The following is a 19,756-nucleotide window of genomic DNA, read 5'->3' as shown; positions in this document are numbered from 1 at the left end:
TGTGAGTGTGTGTGAAAGAGAGCCCCGAGCGAGGAGGAGCCAGGAGCATGCCTTCCTACGTTGCCTCCGGTCCAGCAAGAGTGACTGATTGAGAGGAAGGCATAGACTCACTGGACCACACCCACTCCACCAGACAGCAGCCAAGTCTAGAAATACAGCCGGGGAGGAAAAAGGGACAGTCTGTCAAGGTTTGATTCGTGTGGCAAAACGTGAGGAAAGTTGTGTGCTGACCAGAATCAAAAGGACAACATGAGTAACCAACCAACTGACCAGCAAACCGAGATGGGAAACCCTTATCCACTGTGCGCCGTCTCCTGTATAATTGTGTGCAGAGTGGGGGTGATCAGAGGGCTTGATGTCATCCATGGGGGCTAATTCTTTGTTGGCATACCTCTCATTGTTAATGGATTATCTTTCAGCATGCTACCAACATTCTCCTCTGAGGCAACACCGTCAACACCACCGTGCCAATGTAAGGCTTTGCCCAGCTCTTTATAATGCCAGGGGGTCTGTTACACATGCTTCAAGATTGCTCGACCTGTACAGAAATAGATAGATGCACATAGTTGACATTAAATATAGCTAAACCGTTGCTGTTCGAGGTCCTTTAGGATTGCTAACATTGCTTCTATTTGCCAAACACCAGTATAGGGGAGAGAGAATTTTATCGCTTTCTTCAAGGTCATTCGTTAGCATTCACTAAAATTACTATGCATTCAACCCCAAAACAGAAATAACAGAAGCTGCTGGCTGAAGCTGGTAGGACAAACAAGTCCTATACAGACATGGGCGGAAAGGCCACCCTGTGAGGAAGAAGCCATCGCTCCAAAAGCAACATACAAAGCCAGATTACAGCTCAAAAGACCAAACTAAAATTTTAATGTTTGGCATTAGTGCCAACCTGAAAGACTAAGGGCGGCATCCCAACTGTTAAGTATGGTGGTGGCGGAATAATGCTGCGTGGTTTCTACTGTAGGGGGTCTGGTAGAGCTCCTAAAATGGATGGCCGCATGAGGAATAAATATTATGTGGATGTATCGAAGCAACCCCTCAAGACATCAGCCAGGAAGTTAAAGCTTGGGCATCCACCAAATTCTGAGAGCATGTGTGCATATGTGTCATTATTTTTTTGGAATTTGATATCATTTTTGATCATTCCAACTGACCTAAGACAGGAAAAAAGTTTAGTCTAATTTTATGCTCCAAGTCGGAAATAAGAATGTGTTTTTTTAGAAGGTGTATGTAAATATTTGGTTTTAGTTGCATATGCTTTGTTTTGTGCTGGCAAACTGGGGCTGGAGTTTATCTCTGCTGATATTTACATTACAGGACAAATGCAGAGACACAACGGTCAACCTTATGACCATATTTACTGTTAAACCAGTCCCAGGAAAATGTGCTAGCGTCGCTGTTGCAGCACAACAAACTTTACAGCATTTTTACATGAAGGAGTAGACGATTAATGACGTGCCGTTGTATCCCATGGACGTAAACTAATATCAGCTGAAATGGTCCATGCATATTCTCACAGTTGGACGTTCTCATCAGAAACTAGAGATGATAAACCAGTACTGACTTTTGTTTTAAAACCCAAAATGTGACGTTCAAATACGAATCGTTTTAAAAAAATTTTTTTGACAAAAACCAAATGAGGAAAAGGTGTCATTTTCCTTTCTTATATTAAGATAATAAAAAAATAACATTTCTGGCTCAGAGAAATGAAAAGAATAGAGCTTTTTTTTCATGATTCTAAAAGTGAGCACCTATTCCTGCAACAATTATTTGCTGTGGCTCCAGGTGGCGCTGTTTCTTCTGAACACCTTGGCTTCCAATAATAATAGGATAATAGGAGTGTGTGAATAGAGTAAATGAAGTCAAGGTGTGGAGAAGAAACAGCACCTCCTATGATCACAGTGTGCGTAGCTCGCAGAATTAGGTGCTTGTCTAGAAATAAGAAAATAAATGGCTATTATTTGTTTCTCTGAGTCAGATAATTTCTGCTGTTAACATATCAAATATGAAACAAAAATAAATGTAACATTTTCCACACCTGCTTTTGGCGCAGTACAATTTCTCATATTTTACATTTTGCATTTTAAGATCACCTACTTGTTCTTGTAAATATTTAAATCAAATAATGGAGGCTTCTCTCTAAATAAGTCTTAGCTTTCCACTGCTCTGAAAATGTTCTCATTTCTCCACAATCTGACATCTAAAGATAAGAGCTTTCTCAGGGTGGTGTGGGTGAGGGTTCTACAGGTGACATGAACACTCCCGCCTAGGATCAAATTTAAATCTCCAAATAACCTAACAGTCAGGTTTGAGGGGAGTGGGAGGAAAGCAGGGCTCCCAGTGACAGCCTATGGACTTCTTACTGAAAGAGCCTTGTGTGGATTCAAGCCTGAATATATCCAAACTTTCACAAGTCTCCACTCCACCAAGGTACATTCAGATGAATGCAGGTCATCTGAGCCAGGGGTGCTCAAAGTGTGGCTAAATGTGGCCGTTTGCAGCCCTTGTAATAATTGTTTGGTCAGGATTGGTAACATTCTGATCAAACAACAAATGGAGCTGATAGAGATGGAGACTTTTTATAAATGTATTAATGAGGTTTTAAAATACAGGTTTACCCTAAATGGAAAATGTACCAACATGAAGCCTTTTTTGTTCTCTTTTAGCCATGTTTTTATTTTTTTTACTTTCCTTTTAATGTCATAGCAAGTAGGGCCACAGACATCAAAGCAGACTTGGTCACAACCAATCATTAAAGATTTTCCTGACCTGCAAAACAGAAAAGATTCCACCCCAAACCTTATGAAACTGTAAACCTTTCTGAGACCCTTATTCGACGCAGTGCCCAGACTTTGCAATTTTGATTAAAATTACCAACTTTGTTATTTATACATTTTTTGTAACTCTATTTGTTGGTAGTTTTCATATTTTAAGGAAAAACAAAAGAAAAGTGCAGAGTACTGCAGAATACCACCTAAACAGTCTCACTCAGCAGCCAAATAAACATGCTATTTCTGCCATCGTTTCTGTCCCAGACCTTTTTGAAGTCGAATTAAATAAGTCATTTGCTCTAGTAAAATTACTAACTTTATTATTAATTGCCCGTGGCGTTTATTTCTAGTTATTCTGAGCCAAACCGAGCTCATTATTACATAGCCAAAAGAGTTCCCAATGAGGTTTTTTTTTTTTTTCAATTTTAATTAAAAAAAGAAAAACATTAATGTTATGAACCCTGAGTACTTTAAACTTGGTGATTGCAGTGAAAAACGTTTGCAGACCACTGTTGGCCTTAATGCATCCTGACACCATCCAAGACCCTTTTGCACTTTTTACTAAAATATTTCTGCATGGTCCTTTCCTTTTCTTACTACATAGCAGTGTTGTAGTCAAGTCACTATGCCTCGAGTCCGAGTCCAGGTTCGAGTCACCAGTGTTCAAGTCCGAGTTAAGTCCAAGTCATTAAAAAAAAAATCCGAGTCGAGTCCGAGTCGAGTCCACTACTCATCCGAGTCAAGTCCGAGTCGAGTCACTATTGACGTGTGATGTATGACATGAAGCAGTAACATTCCATTGCACTAATAACTCTTTCGCTGTAGTTACCCTTGGTTTTACTCGGTAAAACTACCGCTTTTTCCAAGTCTAAGACGTCTCCTAACCATGGTTTTTAAACATTGTTGTTATGGAACGTGCAACAGCGACTCGAGGTACGCTGATAGGCCGCATATGAAGGATGTTAAAGCCGCAAGCGGCGTCGAACGGCCCTCGCAGCCAAGCGTGCTCCGGCCTATTGGCCACTGCTGGGGTGCCGGCCGGCGGGCGGGGTTCGCACACCGCTGCGGTGCCGGCCGGCGGGCGGTGTCCGCCCGCCACCGCAGATGCTGTTACGCATTTTCCTCGCTCATCCACCGGGCGATTCCCACAAACGCGTTCGGCAGTGTTCCCCCATGACTCACAACAAATCTGGTGTGGATCGGTCGATGCAGCGAGGAGATATAGCCGTTGGATAATGATAATGCATTTGGCCACCGGACCGGACTAAATTGTTCGGCGGGCCGGAAAATTTATACCGATTCCTGGACGGTGACTACAAACAGAAAAAAAAAAAAAAAACGGCCGATGACGGCATGAACACCAAGCAGGAGAAAAACAACGACTTACCTTCCTATCAACTCGGCCCGTCTTTCCGAGCCCTCGACACTCAAGCCATCGTTTGAGCTGAACGTTGGTATGTTATTCCACAGTTCTACCAGTAAAATGGGCGCCTGGACATCCTCTTGTGAAAGTTTAACAGCTGTAAAGTCGGTGATATCCTTGTATATGTTGCATGTGTAACGGCTGGTTGCAACGTGCGCTCTCACACTGTTTGCCCAACCTTAGCAGCAAGGGGCGTTGCTCATGAGATGGTGACGTCACGTGCGCGGTACGACATTTAGATATTAAAATCATACACCAAATAATATTCTAATGACATATTAAAATTATAGCCTAATGATATAAAAAAAAGTCGAGTCTTTTTCTCAATTTCTGAGTCAGAATGATCTGAATGTAGGAGTCCGAGTCCAAGTTCGAGTCATCAGTGCTCAAGTCCAAGTCAAGTCACGAGTCTCTAAATTTAGCTAATGACTCGGACTCGAGTTCGAGTCTCGGACTCGAGTACTACAACACTGCTACATAGGAGTGTACCTTCTCTGCTAGAAGAAAAGTAAACTGATAGAACACGGGTCCATCTGGGAGGAGACCTCGTGCCCAGAGAGCTTGGCTCTACTTCTGTGCAGAATAGATAAATGGAGGCCTTCTTGCTTATTGTTTTCAGGTTTCTGAACTGTGTGTAATGTCAGTAGCTTTTAAAGGTACTCCAGGCACATGTGGATGTAGTTAGTGGTAAGATGTTATGCACACACAACAGCTCTTTTGACCTTTTTGCACTTACGTTTTCCAAGTTTATAGCTGTTATTTCTTTTTTCCTTCCCTCTCACTCGTAATAAAGCATCATTGTGATCAACATCTTGACTTTATTGAAGTTTTATTGAAGGGGAGCTGCAAATGTGCTCTCCTAAGACAACTAAAAAGAGATGTCCAGATTCCAGTAAAGTTGCTGATGAGTCCTTTGACTTTTTCATATCTGTTTCTTGGAAATCTCACTGTCCATTTAGTTTCACCATTTCTGTTGGGGCCCAAAAGTCCTATAGGAACTGCATTTCCCATCAACTCCAACCCACAAACTTCTCAGTGGATACTTCAGTCAGAAGCAAAACAAACAGAGCAATGCCCATGAAATGTTGAGTAATGAACTGCAATTTAAGTCATTTGCCCTGCCATGAATGGAAAAAGGATTAGTAAAAGATCCCCCTTTTTCCATTACCAGCAGAAAAGGGACTGTGAGAGGGACTGCGGTTTGATCAGAGGGAGGAAAAGCCTTTATTGGACCAAAAAACTGCTGACGGACTGACCACATGCTGCTGCTAGTTTGGCCAAACTGCAGAAATCTTCTCAAGGGCAGTCTCAGAGAAAGATTTAGAGGTCGGTCATATTTAGGAGATGTGAGGCATAAATCCAGTTAGGAATGATATTAAATGGTATTAAAACACAACAGATGAGCTGTCAGAAAGCTATAGATTTTTAGCAGCCTGTGTGTTTGGGGCTAATTTTCCTTACCTGATGAGCATTTTGGGTACTGGGCCTGGTCACTACAGTTAGAGGGAGGAAGGTTCTTCTTTTAGCAAGAAACACAGGAACTTTTTGCATATTACAAAGTTCTTTAAGGAAATCTAAGCCTTATTCAGTTACCCAGACATATTGAAAAAGCTGTCAGTTATTCTACGCGACTGCATGATCCTTTTGCTTCTTGAACAGTAAGTATTTACAGGAGAAGCGAGCACAGGCAGTCTCTGAGGAGGAATTGCATTTTGCAGAAGAACTACAGTAACACATAACAGATGAAGGAATTTGAAGAAGTTTTTCAGTTCGCTCAGATGTCTGTCCCAGCTGGCATCTTCTTCAAGTACATATCAGCTGTAACCATAACCGTCGAGAAAGCTTGTTGGCCCGCTGAAACAGTCTTGTCATGGAGCACACACTGAAACCAATCATTACATGTAGAAGTAGGTGTACAAAAGCAATGACCAAGATTTTTAGTCCAGATGCATTGGAGGGGAATGGTACTAATGTAGTTCAGTGATTTTCCAACTTTTGGTAACAAGTGCCACGTCAGTAAACACCAAGTCTTTCAAGTACCAGCATTTTGACAAAGATGTTTTTTAAGTGTCAATGGCCCCGCATGATTGGCCGCAAGATTCAATTTAATTATTTCTTGAAATTGTAAACATATAGCAGATTTCATCAGACCACATACATCTTAAACACACACACACATCATGGTATCTACATCATTGTGTGGACCTTCCATTAATTTTCTATTGCTCTCCGTGCCCTAACCCTAAACCTAAGGTCCCAAGTGAATACCTAACCCTAAACTGAACCTAAACTCAATTCAATCTGAAAAACTCACAGAGAAAGAAATGGCAATTAGAAGGATTTTATTGATACAATATTTTAAGTCTTTGGCGCTCAGACCTCGGCAGGAACATTAATGCTGAATTATACTTTAATATGCATAAGTAGATGTATGAGAACAGGTATGTTCCCCCCGGGTCTGAAACTGGTGGTGGAGTGGAGATAGAAGAAGTTTGTTCAGTCCATATGGTGATCTGTTTAAGATAGATGTCCAACTTGATAAACACAGGTTGCATGAACTGTCCATGATGAGCAAGCTTGAAGCGACTGTGGAGAGGAAAAACTCCCCTTTGGGAAGAAACCTCTGGCAGAACCGGGCCCAACATGGTGGTCTTCTGCCGGACCAATAACAGGCGACTGAAGGGAGAAAACACTCTGATGGGTTGAGGATGGAGGAACGTCTTGGAAGCTAGATGAACTCAGCTATGATGGTGAAGAAGGGGTTGGGGGTGGGTTGAATCGGACATCTGATTCGAAATCCAACATGCAATCCGTTTGCGCTTGCTGGTTAGCAGGCTGAGACGAGGATTTGAAGTTGCTTTTAAGATGAGCGTGGGATGCTGATTGGCTTCATGGAGGTGCGGTTCGTAGCTGATTGGCTCACATCAGAGGCGTATCGGACTCTGATTGAATGGAGGCAGGCGATGAGTTTCTTCAATTGAACTTGCGCCTTCAGCTTCATTTCACATTTTAGCGCTAAACCTAAGCATTTGCCCAATTTGCATTGTGTGGACCTTGCAAAATGTCCTCCCAATGCCAATTGTCCACACAACGTTGGTCTACTGTCAGGTTTGGTCCTCACAACGATAGACATACATGTAGGCACACACTCAAACACACACGCATGTCTTACTCTACAGCACATTTCAAACTGCTCTTGACTCACAACACTGTGAATGACCCTATGCTACCCCAGAGCTGTTAAAAGGTTTGTGCTTAGTGTTAAAAGCAGTTTCATTGGTGAGTAAAACAAGAGAAGTGCTAAATGCTGACAAAATTCAGCTCAAATTAAGAACTTTGGTCTTTCAACCTTTAATGGTAAACATTCTTAAAAATCTAGAGAGCCCTCAGAAAGTATTGCTGGATCAGGGAATTCTTTGAAAATTATTTTTATTCAGGTCATCTTTGTTTGACATTAACATTAATTTGATTATCTAAAACATATAATTGTGACAAAAAAGCAAAAACTGAAGAAATCTGTGATGGAGCATTTCACCACTTTAGAGCAGGATGATGACCCCAAGCACTGGTCTTTGTATTTGATCAGTTAATTGGTAAAGAAGGATACGATTCATGAACGGGAAAAGCAAGGATAAAGTTTTACTTTTAATGTAACAATGATGTGATTTACATGCTAAACCTGAATGCCTAAGAAAAATGTACATACTTTTCCATCTTGGGCTTTGTATTTTCAGAGCCATTTGCTTTATAAATAGAACTAATTGTTTTAGTATGATTTTTCCTTTGATTCAAATTTATCAGGACAGACAGGAAACATTGTATGCATTGCAAAGCCTTGGTGGCCTTGTTACTTCATTGAAATTTAAAACTGGGTCAACGAAATTAAAATAAGCAAAAATAATGAAACCAGCTCCACGACAACAGCATGAAAACCCTTCACTAGCTGTCCCGACGGAGAAAAGCAGTTCAAGAAGTGTAAATACATTAAAAAAAACAGTTCCCACAGCAAAAAAACAAAAAGAACAGCTATTGTAACAAGCCTGCTGTTTGCCTAACACACCCAGGCAGCTATCTGCAGTTGATTGAAATGGATATTTAGTGGAAAAAACATGTTATTTCTTTTCTGCTTTTAGTTGTTAGAATCTTCTTTCTTCCACAAATCACACCAAGAAGAATATCAAAGACATTTCAATCATTAACTGTTTTGCTCAACTTAAATGCAGTATATTGATCAGGATTAATTATTGACCTGATCCCAGACAGGGGATACAGCAATGCATTTTCACCCAGTGGCTCTTTGTCCGACGAAACAGCTGATACCTTGACATCTCGGACAAACAGCAGGGGAAAACATGAGAATAACACCAACTTCTCTCATATTTTTCCTGGTTGTTGCCTCTGTCCCTGTCTTATGTGACACCAGGGAGCCTCCAGTCCTGCACCCCGAGGCTCCACCTGCAACAAGCTCCCTGTTCGCTCCTCTGGATGATGTGCATCTCCTGTCCAACGGCCTCCTACAGCTTGGCCAGAGCATGCGGGAGTTTGTGCAAAAGACAAAGGGACAGATCACCACCATCTTCCAGAAGCTGAACATTTTTGACCGCTCCTTCAGCCAGCTGTCGGCGCTGGCCGGTGAGATCAAGGAGGGGGAGGAGGAGCTGAAAGAAACTGCTGTTGTGCTAAACACACACAATGAAGAAATCAAGGAGCTGTCCGAAAAGATCAGCTCCAAGATGGAGAGCCTCCTGCAGGAGAAAAGCCAACTTTTGAACAAAGTGGAAAGCCTGGCGGAGAAACTGAGCAGCCTGTCTGTGGGCCCAGTGACGATCACCCGGGTAGCAGAGATCAACAGCCTCAGAGTGAGTGACCTGTACCAGATAACTTTAATACCGTCAGCTTCTGAAATGTTATTCTGATGATTTGGCATTAAACCCTAAACTCCCAGCAAACCGACACTCTCTATGTTGCACAAAGAACAAAACAAAAAAAAAAAATGTAGCCAGCAAAATCAACAGTCATTCTGTATTTAGCTTTGTTCACAGTATGGAGCTAAATCAGAGACACTGGCCAGATAAAGCTTTGACCTGCTCATAACAATATAAGATTATTATAAGATTTTTTTATATACTTTCAAGTCTTCCCTTTAAAAGCAGTAAATAATAATGTGCATTAGGAATATAGGGCACATCATGTTTGTGAGTAAGAACAGTCATTGTGAAACATTTTGATTGTGTGGTCAAAATGATCACAGAGTTACATTTTAACCTATGTTTAGCATTTTATGTTAATAGTTAGGCAGCTAGGGCTATGGAATGAGCCGTCTTTGTGTGTATGCCTGACAGGATGTAGACTTTCCAATTGTCATACATCCTGTCTGTCTGTTTTCAGTCCTTAGTCAGGCTCGCTGTGTCCCACCTTCAGCTCTGCTCCACTCAGCTAATTAGTGGAGCAGCTTCACTTGCACTGACTCTAATTATCGGCATGTCTCTTTTCCTCTAATGTTTCGCCTTTTCTTTGACCTAATAACGTGCACTGGTGGCAACTCTTCAGTTAGGAAAACAGCTACTGAATTTGCTATGATGTTAACACCCAATTTACACAATACATCTTTATATATATATATATATATATATATATATATATATATATATATATATATATATTATTTTGTTCATTATCTACATTACCCATCTAAATATGAAACAATGGATCTGCAGTGATTTAGTAAAATGATGTAATTCTAAACAGAAAATGTAACATCTGTCTCTAATTGATTAATTTACATCTCACATGCACTGCTGTGGGAGGACTGGACTGTCTCTGAGGGCTTTTGGAAAATTAAAGGCCTTAGTGTGTGGAAAATTAAAGGCCTTAGTGTCTTTTTTTAAAGGAGTGACCAGAGAGGTCTGAATACTCACTAAATATAGCCACAAAATTACTAAGTTGGCAACGTTGACAACTTGCGTGTCTTGCAGTATTGGTGTCAACACAATCAGGTGGCTCTTACAGTGCATTCTCTGATCAGAGACAGACTGGACTTCTGTCAGGGCCAAACAAGGTGAAAATCCACCAGTTCCCTTTCACAGTTACTTTTTCGTTGCATTTTGAAAGTGTCTGAATGTTCATTATGAATGCCCAGTGACTTACACAAGCTCTTTCTTTTTCTTATCCTCAGCTCATTTTTTCTCTTCCCTTAGTAAAGTTCCTGTAGCACATGTTCAGAGGAATCTATTAACTGTAGCTGTAGCTGTGATCCACTGTTTGAACAGGAAGTAATCCAGCAACAGGAGCAGAGCATTGGTAACCTGATGGAAGCTATGAAGGAACAAGGCAGGAGTCTGGACCACCAGACGATGAAGATCAAGGTTCTGGAGGAAAAGGTAAACGTTTCAAATATCCCCTCTGCGCCAGGGTTTGGTCATTTAACTCTTGCATCTCAGTAGTATTCTGTTATATTGTATGAGATTTGTTGTCACAAAAGAGACAACAAATCTAAAAGTTAATATGTTCGGAAAAGTAATTGTAATCTAGCTGTGTTGCTGTGTCGCACCACGTAGATTACCTTTGAAAAATACCGATAGCTTTCCTGCAATGATCTCAGTCCTGTTACATTTTTATGATATTGACATCTGCAAATTCATATTTGAAAGTACATCATAGAAATATGATTTTGCCTAACGGGAACCCTCAATTCATTATGAGTTGATTTGCCAGCAATGACTAAAAACACAAGTGTTTTTCTACCTTAATGACCGCAGCTAGCAGCCAGTACATCAGCTCAGGAGACCTTTGAGAAGAAGCCAGAGATCTCCAAGTTTGAACCACCAACACCCTCCCCCTATCTGACCTCAGGCACCAGAAGCACAGCAGTGATGCGTAAGATGAATAACTATAAAGATTTAAGAATCAAGAATCTTTATTGTGTTGCCATATTGAAATTCTCGATGAGACAGACACTGGCTCAGAATGCACACAAATTACAAATAACATGCAGACACAACAAGACATAATCTTTCCAAAGTCTTTTTTTCAGTTCATTGCATTGACAAACAACACTCCCTGAGAGGCTTAACGTATGTGACTAGTCCTTAGCAGCTAATAGACTCATTTTCAAGTCAAAAAGACAACTAGCAGTCTGCAATACTGAGCAATAAATTTAAACCTTCATGTTACAGAACTGTGCAATCTGCATGGCTCTCCAAACAGACCTCTCCTCAGAAATTGAAGTGAGTGAATACAGGTTTGCATGTGAGAGACAATGTTAATAATTCTCTTCAGATCAAGAACCTGTGGAACCAGTGGTGTGTTTGTAACATGTAACAGACTATGAACTGGGCTGGTTGTTTTCTGTTTTTCATCCGGGGGCGTTAGCCCTGACAGCTTAGGGAAAGAAACAGTTTTTAAGTCTAATAGTTTTTGATTTAATGATACTGAATTGTTTCCCTGATGCAAGTGGGACAAACTTGTTACTCGGGTGGGTGGGATCTGTGGCAATGCGGCTGGCCCTTCTCTGTACTTGTGCAGCATAGGCTGTGTCTGGATCTTGTAGACAGCATCCTACAATCCCCTGTGCTGACCTCACCACCTGTGTTAAATCCTTCCTTTCCTGTGCTGTGCAGCCATCATACCACACTTTCACGCTGGAACACAAAATGCTTTTGATTGTAGCTCTGTCAAAGTTTATGAGAAGCTGAGTAGAAAGTCCAGTCTGTTTCAATTTCGTGAGAAAGAAGAACTGTTGTTGGGCCTTCTTCACCCGGTGGAAGGTGTTTACAGTCCAGGAGAAAGTCAGCGGAGACGTGAATTATTACCTCCTTTATTTTGCTGGTTTCAGGATCAGGTTACTCCTGGGGCGCCACTGTGTCAGATCGTGGACCTCTTCTCTGTAGTGGGTCTCATCATTGTTGGATATGAGACCCATCACAGTGGTGTCTTCCACAACCTTCACAACCATGTTTGTGGGCAGATAGCAGAGCAGTTGCGTGTGGAGAGGATGAAGAGAGCAAGGCTTAGGACACAACCCTGTGGCGTTCCAGTGTTGAGGAGCAGTGGAGCAGATGTGCATTTCCCAATCCTCACATCCTGGGGCCTGTTGGTGAGGAAGTCACTGATACTGTAGCTGAGCGGTGGAGATAACCCCAAGCTGTGGAGCTTCAGGGCCAGCATGCTGGGAGAACTGTGTTGAAGGCTGAGCTTTGGTCCCCCAATAGCATCCTGACATAGGTGTTGGGATGCTGCAGATGAGTCAGGGGTCAGATTAATAAGACAGTAGTCACTGAGGCAAGTGATGGTTATTTTATTGGGAACAGTCACATTGATGGAGGACTTCAGGCAGGCAGGATAGATCAGCAGAAAGAGGGGTTGAAAATGCCCAGAATAACTAGTTGATCAGCATGGTTTCCGGTAAGGAAATATTCTGATGGTCTTTGTGAGTAGGACAGCAGCAGTGCAGAAGTGAATATACGACAGCACAGATAATGTGTATACCTCCAGATCAGCTGATAATATAACTAAAGAAGATCTACTGGCTGACTTTAGAGCATGCAATCTGGCATAGTCTGTAAAATGTTTTATGGAAATGGATTCACAGCAAAGGGCTGCATTTCCAAGATCCTTAATTGGACCTTTAATTTCACTATTATCAGTGAAGATGCTCCATTCCAGGTATTTTGGATTCACAAACCAGGTCAAATACCTATATGAAAAATCTAAGCTTATGCTAATATTTTCAGATTTACCCTGGTTTTATTTAAAACATTAAGTGTTGTATGTGGTATGAGTTTTACACAAGCTGATATGCATAAACCATACCCAATGAGAGCTACAAGCCTTCCCAATTTGTCTTTATTTTTTCATGATTAATAATTACACAATATGTGTCAGAATGTTCTTTTTATGCCATGAATAAAGCCACGGTGCAGTTAGCATTGCAAGCAATAACCACAGTCCCTTTGTGTATAGTTTAGATTGTAGACCATCCCTACGTCATTTAAAGTCTTCCATCAGGCTGCCAACCTTGGTAAATCCTATATGCCTTGTGGGAGGTGCGGGTTAAAAGCTCAGAAGAATCAATTAAAGGAACTAATCCTATTTCTGCTGAAGCTCATTCATGCTCCTCAGCAGAGCTGCAAGTGATGCTGCACATAGTTCTCTCATCACTTATTTCCCTGCAATAATTCAACCAAACAGCCACTGCTCTAAATGAGCGTACAGAACACAGCACAAACAGCTATATTCTTCCTCCTATTCAGTGACATATTACCTCTCAACAAAGTGACAATGAGTAGTAGAGTACATTGGACTTCTACAACCTCTACCCATGTTTAAACTTAACGTATGCTGGCATATCTGCCAAATACATGTATTAATATATATCAAAAATAAATTTATGAGAATGTTGTGTATGTTTCGTCCCTTCATATATGTGGATAAAATTCATAGCATGTCAAGTTTGGTGTTGTTGTAGCAGGACCGAAGTACAGGCAAGAGCTTGGGAGTCGCATGATGGAGTGAAGTAATAATATTTTATGACGCAAATGGCTAAATTTACTGGCAGGGTAGGCGATGACAAGAACCTGAATAAGGGTAGCGCAACAGAGGACCCGACCAAGAGTGAGAGGAACTGTCAGTTTAAATAGGAGAAGAGACAGACAATTAGCACTGGTGAATGATATTCTGGCAATGAGCTGAGGGAAAGGAATCAAATGACAGAGACCAGGAGGAAGATAGAACCTAACAGGACCACAAAACCTGCCATAAATAAAGAGACTCTAACTAGAAACCTATTAAAGACTGAACTGAATACAGCAGCTAAGAGCACAAGGACACGATAATCCAGCAGAACTATATACAAATCCATAATGGACAGAATACTAAATGACAGGAAAGAAGAAGAACGAAACAATCTACAGACTAATCAACAATACAAATAGTTAAAAGCTGACAGGTCCCCAGGAATCTGAAAATAATCAAACACTTGGGGATCGTAACATGGCATCCATAGCAGTCCATAGCATCTAGATCAGTGATGTCAGCCTGGAATGTCATCTGAGAACGATGATCAGATCGGATTCAAGGGCAGAAGCACAACATTTCATCTAAAAAAGGTGGCTGTTGAATTTTAACCTGATTGAAGAGTTTTATTTTACTGTTTTGCATTTCAGACAAGCAAAACAATAGCAGCTGTGGTTTTTCTCATCACATTGTGAGTCAGAAAAATTTCCCTTTTCTGCTGATTTTCTATATAATTACAAACGTGCCTGTGTGCTACTGAACATTTATGAGAAAACGATTCCATTGTCACAGTCAGATGTCACAAATAGTACCCTGACAACAACAATGTCAGTGTGAATATGCCATCCTCCTCTTTGCGTCATGTGCAACATCAGGGAAGGAAAAAATAAAAATAAACATCAGATTTTTATGACATATTCTTTTGGTATCCCACCCCCACCCCCCTTCATTGAACCTTGGTTATATTTTTTTCCTGCCTTTTTTTGTTTGTTTTCTTTACAGCAGATTTCCCGTCAGACTGCAGCGAGCTGTTTGAAAGAGGGGAACGGGCAGACGGAACCTATACCATCAGACCAAATGGGTCAGAGCCCTTCATGGTCTTTTGTGATATGAGCAGAGGTACGATATGAGCCACATTTCTACTTACACCACAGCATAGATTGATTTTGGAGCCATAAGTGTTCGGATAAACCACTTATTAGTTATTAATGTTGATTCCTTGTCTGCTCAACTCAAGTTTTTAATGCAAGCCTTAATGTCAGGATCAGTAACATGTGTTGTTTAAAAGCTTTAATAAAGCTGTCTGCTAATAAAAAAATATTTAAAGGTTTATTATGCATTTGTGTTTGTACATTACATATATTTGCTGAGGCTCAAAGACAGCTTCTGTAATTTGTTTTAATGTAGAATTTCTGATCTTTTTTTTGTCTTTAGGCCATGGTGCAACGGTTATCCAGCAGAGGAAAGATGGTTCAATGAATTTTGATCAACCATGGGAAAAGTATGAAGATGGATTTGGAGATTTGCAATGTGAGAGACTAATTAATTATCTGATGCTGTGAACTAACTCCGGGGATCTGTCTCATACCATGAAACGTTTAAAGCTGCTCTTATACTGATTCTTGTTCTGCTATGTTTCCTGTTGTATTTAAAACATGTTTTATATTGGTATAAATGTGACAAAAGGAAACAGATTTAGAGAAAAATCAGGTTCGGTTATGCATATGAAGTCTGTGTTGCTTAAGATGCATCTATATTACATATATTGCATATTTCAGGAAAAAGGGTGTAGAAATCACAATGTGCTGCTAAGAACTGAGAAAGTTAGTTTATGCCACACTCAATAATCATTTTACCAATCATCTTGAAGTACGAATTGTATGCTCTAATCAGAATCTATGAATGCCAGCAAATGGAAAAATATTCCTGAATAAATCAGAAAATAAGGCGAAGTCTGTTGCCATTTTAAACACTTCAAGCATTTGCTGATGTGAGAGAATCTTCATTAGTGAAGACAGAATGACTGCATAGTACAGAATTAGATTAAGCAGTGTTAATACTTGGTCATTTCCATGACATTTGGGTCACATATATTTGCTTGTCAATGTAATGCAAAGACCTGCAGCTTAAGATATATAATGCTCCACTGTCCCCCTCCTGCAGAAATGACACTAAAATGATATTAAGCTAAGTCAGACTGATGCCACAGATGTTTTGGTTGTACTGATAAACACTGTAACATTAGTTTCACAGCTCTGGGATTCTATATTTGGCACATATGTTGCAGAAACCTTGCAGCAAAAAACATCACCTAATCCCATGCTATGCTAGGCAGATGTTCTGTCTGCACTGATTCATATTTATTCAATTTGACATGCAGTGTGGTCTGTGTTCAAAGTCTGACCTATTCTTTGATTAATTTAACAAATAATTGTTTGACTACTAAGGAAAACTCATAAACATTTAACTTTCAGCCCAAGATGGGCAGGTCATAAGTGAGTGTGGGAAAAAATAAGGTCTTAACATCATTTAAAGTAATTTGATGCAGTAGACCATTAGCAGATTTTATCCATCATCGCATTAACGGTGTATCTGCCTGGCTTGTTAATGTCTTACAACAGTTAAAGAAAAATAATGCTTCATTGTTACCTTCATACACATTTGAAAAAGTGAAGAAATATTCCATGGCATGAGCATCACAACTCCCAGAGACCATGTATACTCATAGCCGCCAAAGAAATAGAATGTTACAGTAATGTTACAGTAATGAATGTTACATGTTACAGTAATGACTTATCATAATAATTATTTAGTTATTTATTGTCATGTTGTGCTCTGCAGATTCTCTGTTTACACTGATGAAGATTTAGCTCTGTAAACTGAACTCTGCTGGTGGCCAGATATCCCTTCTGATTATTTCAGCTAATACTTAACCAACTACTGAGGCAGCAGTTGGTCTTTTTTTTTTATTTAAAAAAATTTAAGTGACAGCTCTTGTTACAACACCCTTTTAGAGATTACATCCTTAATCACAATACACATGTAGCTACTATACAAAACATGGAACAGATACTGATGCACTACTACATGTACTCATTTCTTCATGTTAGAACAATGTACACACATTTTTTCACATTAAACACAAGCTGGGAAACAATGTGACCGTAGGTTCGTGCTTTATCCTAATACACATTCTAGATACAAAACAGGGCGTAGCATAAGCAGCACATGCACTTTATAGATGTGACATGATTTGATGTTTCATAAGGCGTGTCTCATTTGTGTCTCATTTGTTCAACTTTTGCAGCCTAACATCAGGTTGTTGGATTTTCCTGCCATTCACTTATGTGCATATTCTTTCCAAATCCATGGTTATCACACTGGATGCAAAGAATCAAAAATACCTCATTGCAGAAAGGTATCAGTCTGGGGAAGACTGCAAATAATGGTCCACAGCATTGTGTGTATGCGTCTTGGCCAAATGAAAACAGTCATCAGTAAGAAAGAGCAAATATGGAACAACAAAAACTGGATATTTCCAAACGTTCTAGCTGTGTTCTACATGTAACAACAATCTCCTGTATTCCCATTTTATCTGGGCAAAGTTGTAGGATTAAAAATTTAAATAATTTTCTTCAGCATTTAGTCCTGGCTGTGATTATTTTTCTTTAGATGGAGTTATAAACAGTTCAAAATAGCAATCATTTTCCACCTAAAACAATTAGCTACAAAGATGGAGTAAGTCCAAGCTTGCATCCATATCAACAAAGGATCTAGAGGCCTTGTAGAAATATAAAGTCCTCACAGTCTGATGGATTTGGAGAGCCTTTGCCAGGAAAAGTTGGCACATTTTGCCAAGCCAGGCAGTAGGATGCTAAAATAATGCTGAAAGTTAATCAGCAGATGGTTCAACAAGGCATTAGTTTAACAGTGTGCACATTTACAACCATGATGCAGTTTTGGGTACAATTATGAGATCTACTGTTTCTGCACGTCTGTATGTCTGCTTGTCAGCTTTTCAGTATGCAGCCAACATGCTATCTCTCCTCCTCTCACAGGGGAGTTTTGGCTCGGCCTCAAGAAAACCTACTCTCTGGCCTCTCAGGGCAACTATGTCCTTCACATCCAACTGGAAGACTGGAAGCAGAACCGACACTTTATGGAATACAGATTTCACCTGGAAGGTCCAGAGAGGAGTTATGCCATACAACTCATTCATCTGTCTGGAAGTCTGCCCAACCCCATGAACAACCACACAGGCGTGGTGTTTTCCACCAAGGACAGAGACAACGGCAGCCGCTGGGCATCCAGATGTGCCCACCCCCAATCAGGTAAAGCAGACATATACCACCTGACAAAAAATAAGTTTAGTAAGTACCTGTCTGGTCGTAATTTCTGCACAACACATGATCTCTTCCATTTTAAGGTGGGTGGTGGTTCAGGTCCTGTGGAGACACCAACCTTAACGAGAGATACTTGCGCACGAGAGCCAATGGGCGCTCAGAGCGAAGGAGAGGGATCCAGTGGAAGTCAGGACCAAAGCCATTTTACTCCTTCACGTTCACCCAGATCTCCATCCGTCCTGCGGACTCCATCAGCCCCATCTCCCCAGCATCAGCCCCCTCTGATGCCACTGTCCGTCTCTGATGCGACGCCTGCTATCTCTGATTGTTGCGCTCATTCTGAATGGTAATGAGACAGCGGCCCCTTTTAGGAAAGCCCTTTCAGTCAGAGCCTCATTTGGTTAGCCGTGGTTTCAGGGATTTGGAGGAGAATGAACATGTCTCAGTAGCAGCATATTAAATCCGGTTACACAAGCAATGTGTTGTTGTGTTAAAAATAACAGTCCAGTGTGCCACTCGGGGCCTTAACGGCCGTGTCGCGTTTCAGGGCATTAGAGCCTTTTTGTAAAGATGCTTTTATAGCATGAGGTAATAGATTCATGACTGAATACTGAAGATGTCATGTTAGACATCACCTTTGATAGACTTTCAAACATTTAGGCCAAGAAAAAGTGTTTTAACACATCAGTTTTTCATGCTGTCGTTAAACGTCTCTTCATCCTCCACTGGTCATATTGTTGTAGCGCAACGGTTTACTTTAGCAGAAACGTCTCAGCACTCGTGAACAAATAGTTAATGTAAACTTAGAATGTGTTATACAGAACAGCTGCTGTAATATGTTTAAAAAATAAATTCAATTCAATTCCATTCAAGAATCCTTTATTAATCCCAAAGGGAAATCAAATGTTGTTAGAGGGGTTTCTTCAACTTGTTGTTGTAGATGCTGAGCCGGCCTTCATGGGGGGAATAGTTCTGTTTAAAAGGTTAATAATAGAAAAATGTCTAATGGTGTTCAACACAATGCACAGACAGGTCATTTCAGTACTTATATCTGCTATTATGCTGCAGAAGACGAGGATAAGTACTGAACTGGTCCACCTGTGTTACACCTGAGTAAATGTTGGCAAAATGCTGTTTTACATTGCTTTAGTAAAAAGCAACATCATTTTTAAATATGTGCCTAAAAACATTTTGCTTGTAGACCCTAAGTTTTTGTCAAATCTAAACTTGTTATTCTTCAACACAGCTTTCAAGATTTGCTGAAAAATGTCTTTGCAGCATTCATTATTCCACACATTTCCATCTCTTATGTTACTATATCTAATTTAATGTAAAAAAAAATCTAGTTTTTTTTTGACAATGTAAGCAAAATAAATAAAAAAACTAGTCATGGGATAAATAAAGTGCACCTCTTTCATTTTGGGGGTTTTACATTTTGTTGTATAATAAAAAGGAAATATTAAATGTATCCCTTTTTTCAACAGTTTGAATAACCACCTTTAACAACAACAACCTTAGAAGGTTGTTTTCTTGAAAAGAAGAAAAAAAAGAAAGAAAAGAAAAAAAGGGGAAAAAAGGAAAAAAAGGGAAAAAAGAAGAAAAAAGAGAAAGAAAAGGAAAAAAATGGAAGGAAAAAAAAGAAGGTTGTTTTCTTTACGACTTTTCTGCTCACATCGTTATAGGAGAGGTTTGCC

At 40.2% G+C, this 19,756-nt stretch overlaps 1 protein-coding gene across 4 annotated transcripts; it reads left to right on the top strand.

Moving 5' to 3' along the window:
• Positions 1-164: 164 nt before the first annotated feature.
• LOC105925279 (angiopoietin-related protein 3) lies at positions 165-18,929 on the top strand. 4 transcript variants are annotated; one of them, XM_036137936.1, is made up of 8 exons: positions 165-472; positions 8,630-9,065; positions 10,476-10,586; positions 10,965-11,082; positions 14,722-14,838; positions 15,154-15,249; positions 17,778-18,050; positions 18,146-18,929. In XM_036137936.1, coding segments are annotated over exons 1-8 (1,374 nt in total). In that variant the 5' UTR covers positions 165-470; the 3' UTR covers positions 18,367-18,929. The 4 variants fall into 4 exon arrangements, with proteins under 4 accessions (XP_035993829.1, XP_035993828.1, XP_035993827.1 ...); XM_036137935.1 differs by lacking the exon at positions 165-472 and having other exon boundaries at positions 8,019-9,065; positions 14,725-14,838; XM_036137934.1 differs by lacking the exon at positions 165-472 and having other exon boundaries at positions 8,027-9,065.
• The last annotated feature ends 827 nt before the right edge of the window (positions 18,930-19,756 follow it).

Source organism: Fundulus heteroclitus, chromosome 6 (genome assembly GCF_011125445.2).
Source record: "Fundulus heteroclitus isolate FHET01 chromosome 6, MU-UCD_Fhet_4.1, whole genome shotgun sequence".
Taxonomy (NCBI): Eukaryota; Metazoa; Chordata; class Actinopteri; order Cyprinodontiformes; family Fundulidae; genus Fundulus; species Fundulus heteroclitus.
This window is presented reverse-complemented; position numbering and strand designations above follow the sequence as displayed.

Coding starts and splice junctions, on each gene's coding strand:
- LOC105925279 (XM_036137934.1), top strand. CDS start 8,559: ATGAGAATAACACCAACTTCTCTCATATTTTTCCTGGTTGTTGCCTCT. Junction 10,587..10,964: donor TCAAGGTTCTGGAGGAAAAG/GTAAACGTTTCA, acceptor TAATGACCGCAG/CTAGCAGCCAGTACATCAGC. Junction 14,839..15,153: donor CTTTTGTGATATGAGCAGAG/GTACGATATGAG, acceptor TTTTGTCTTTAG/GCCATGGTGCAACGGTTATC.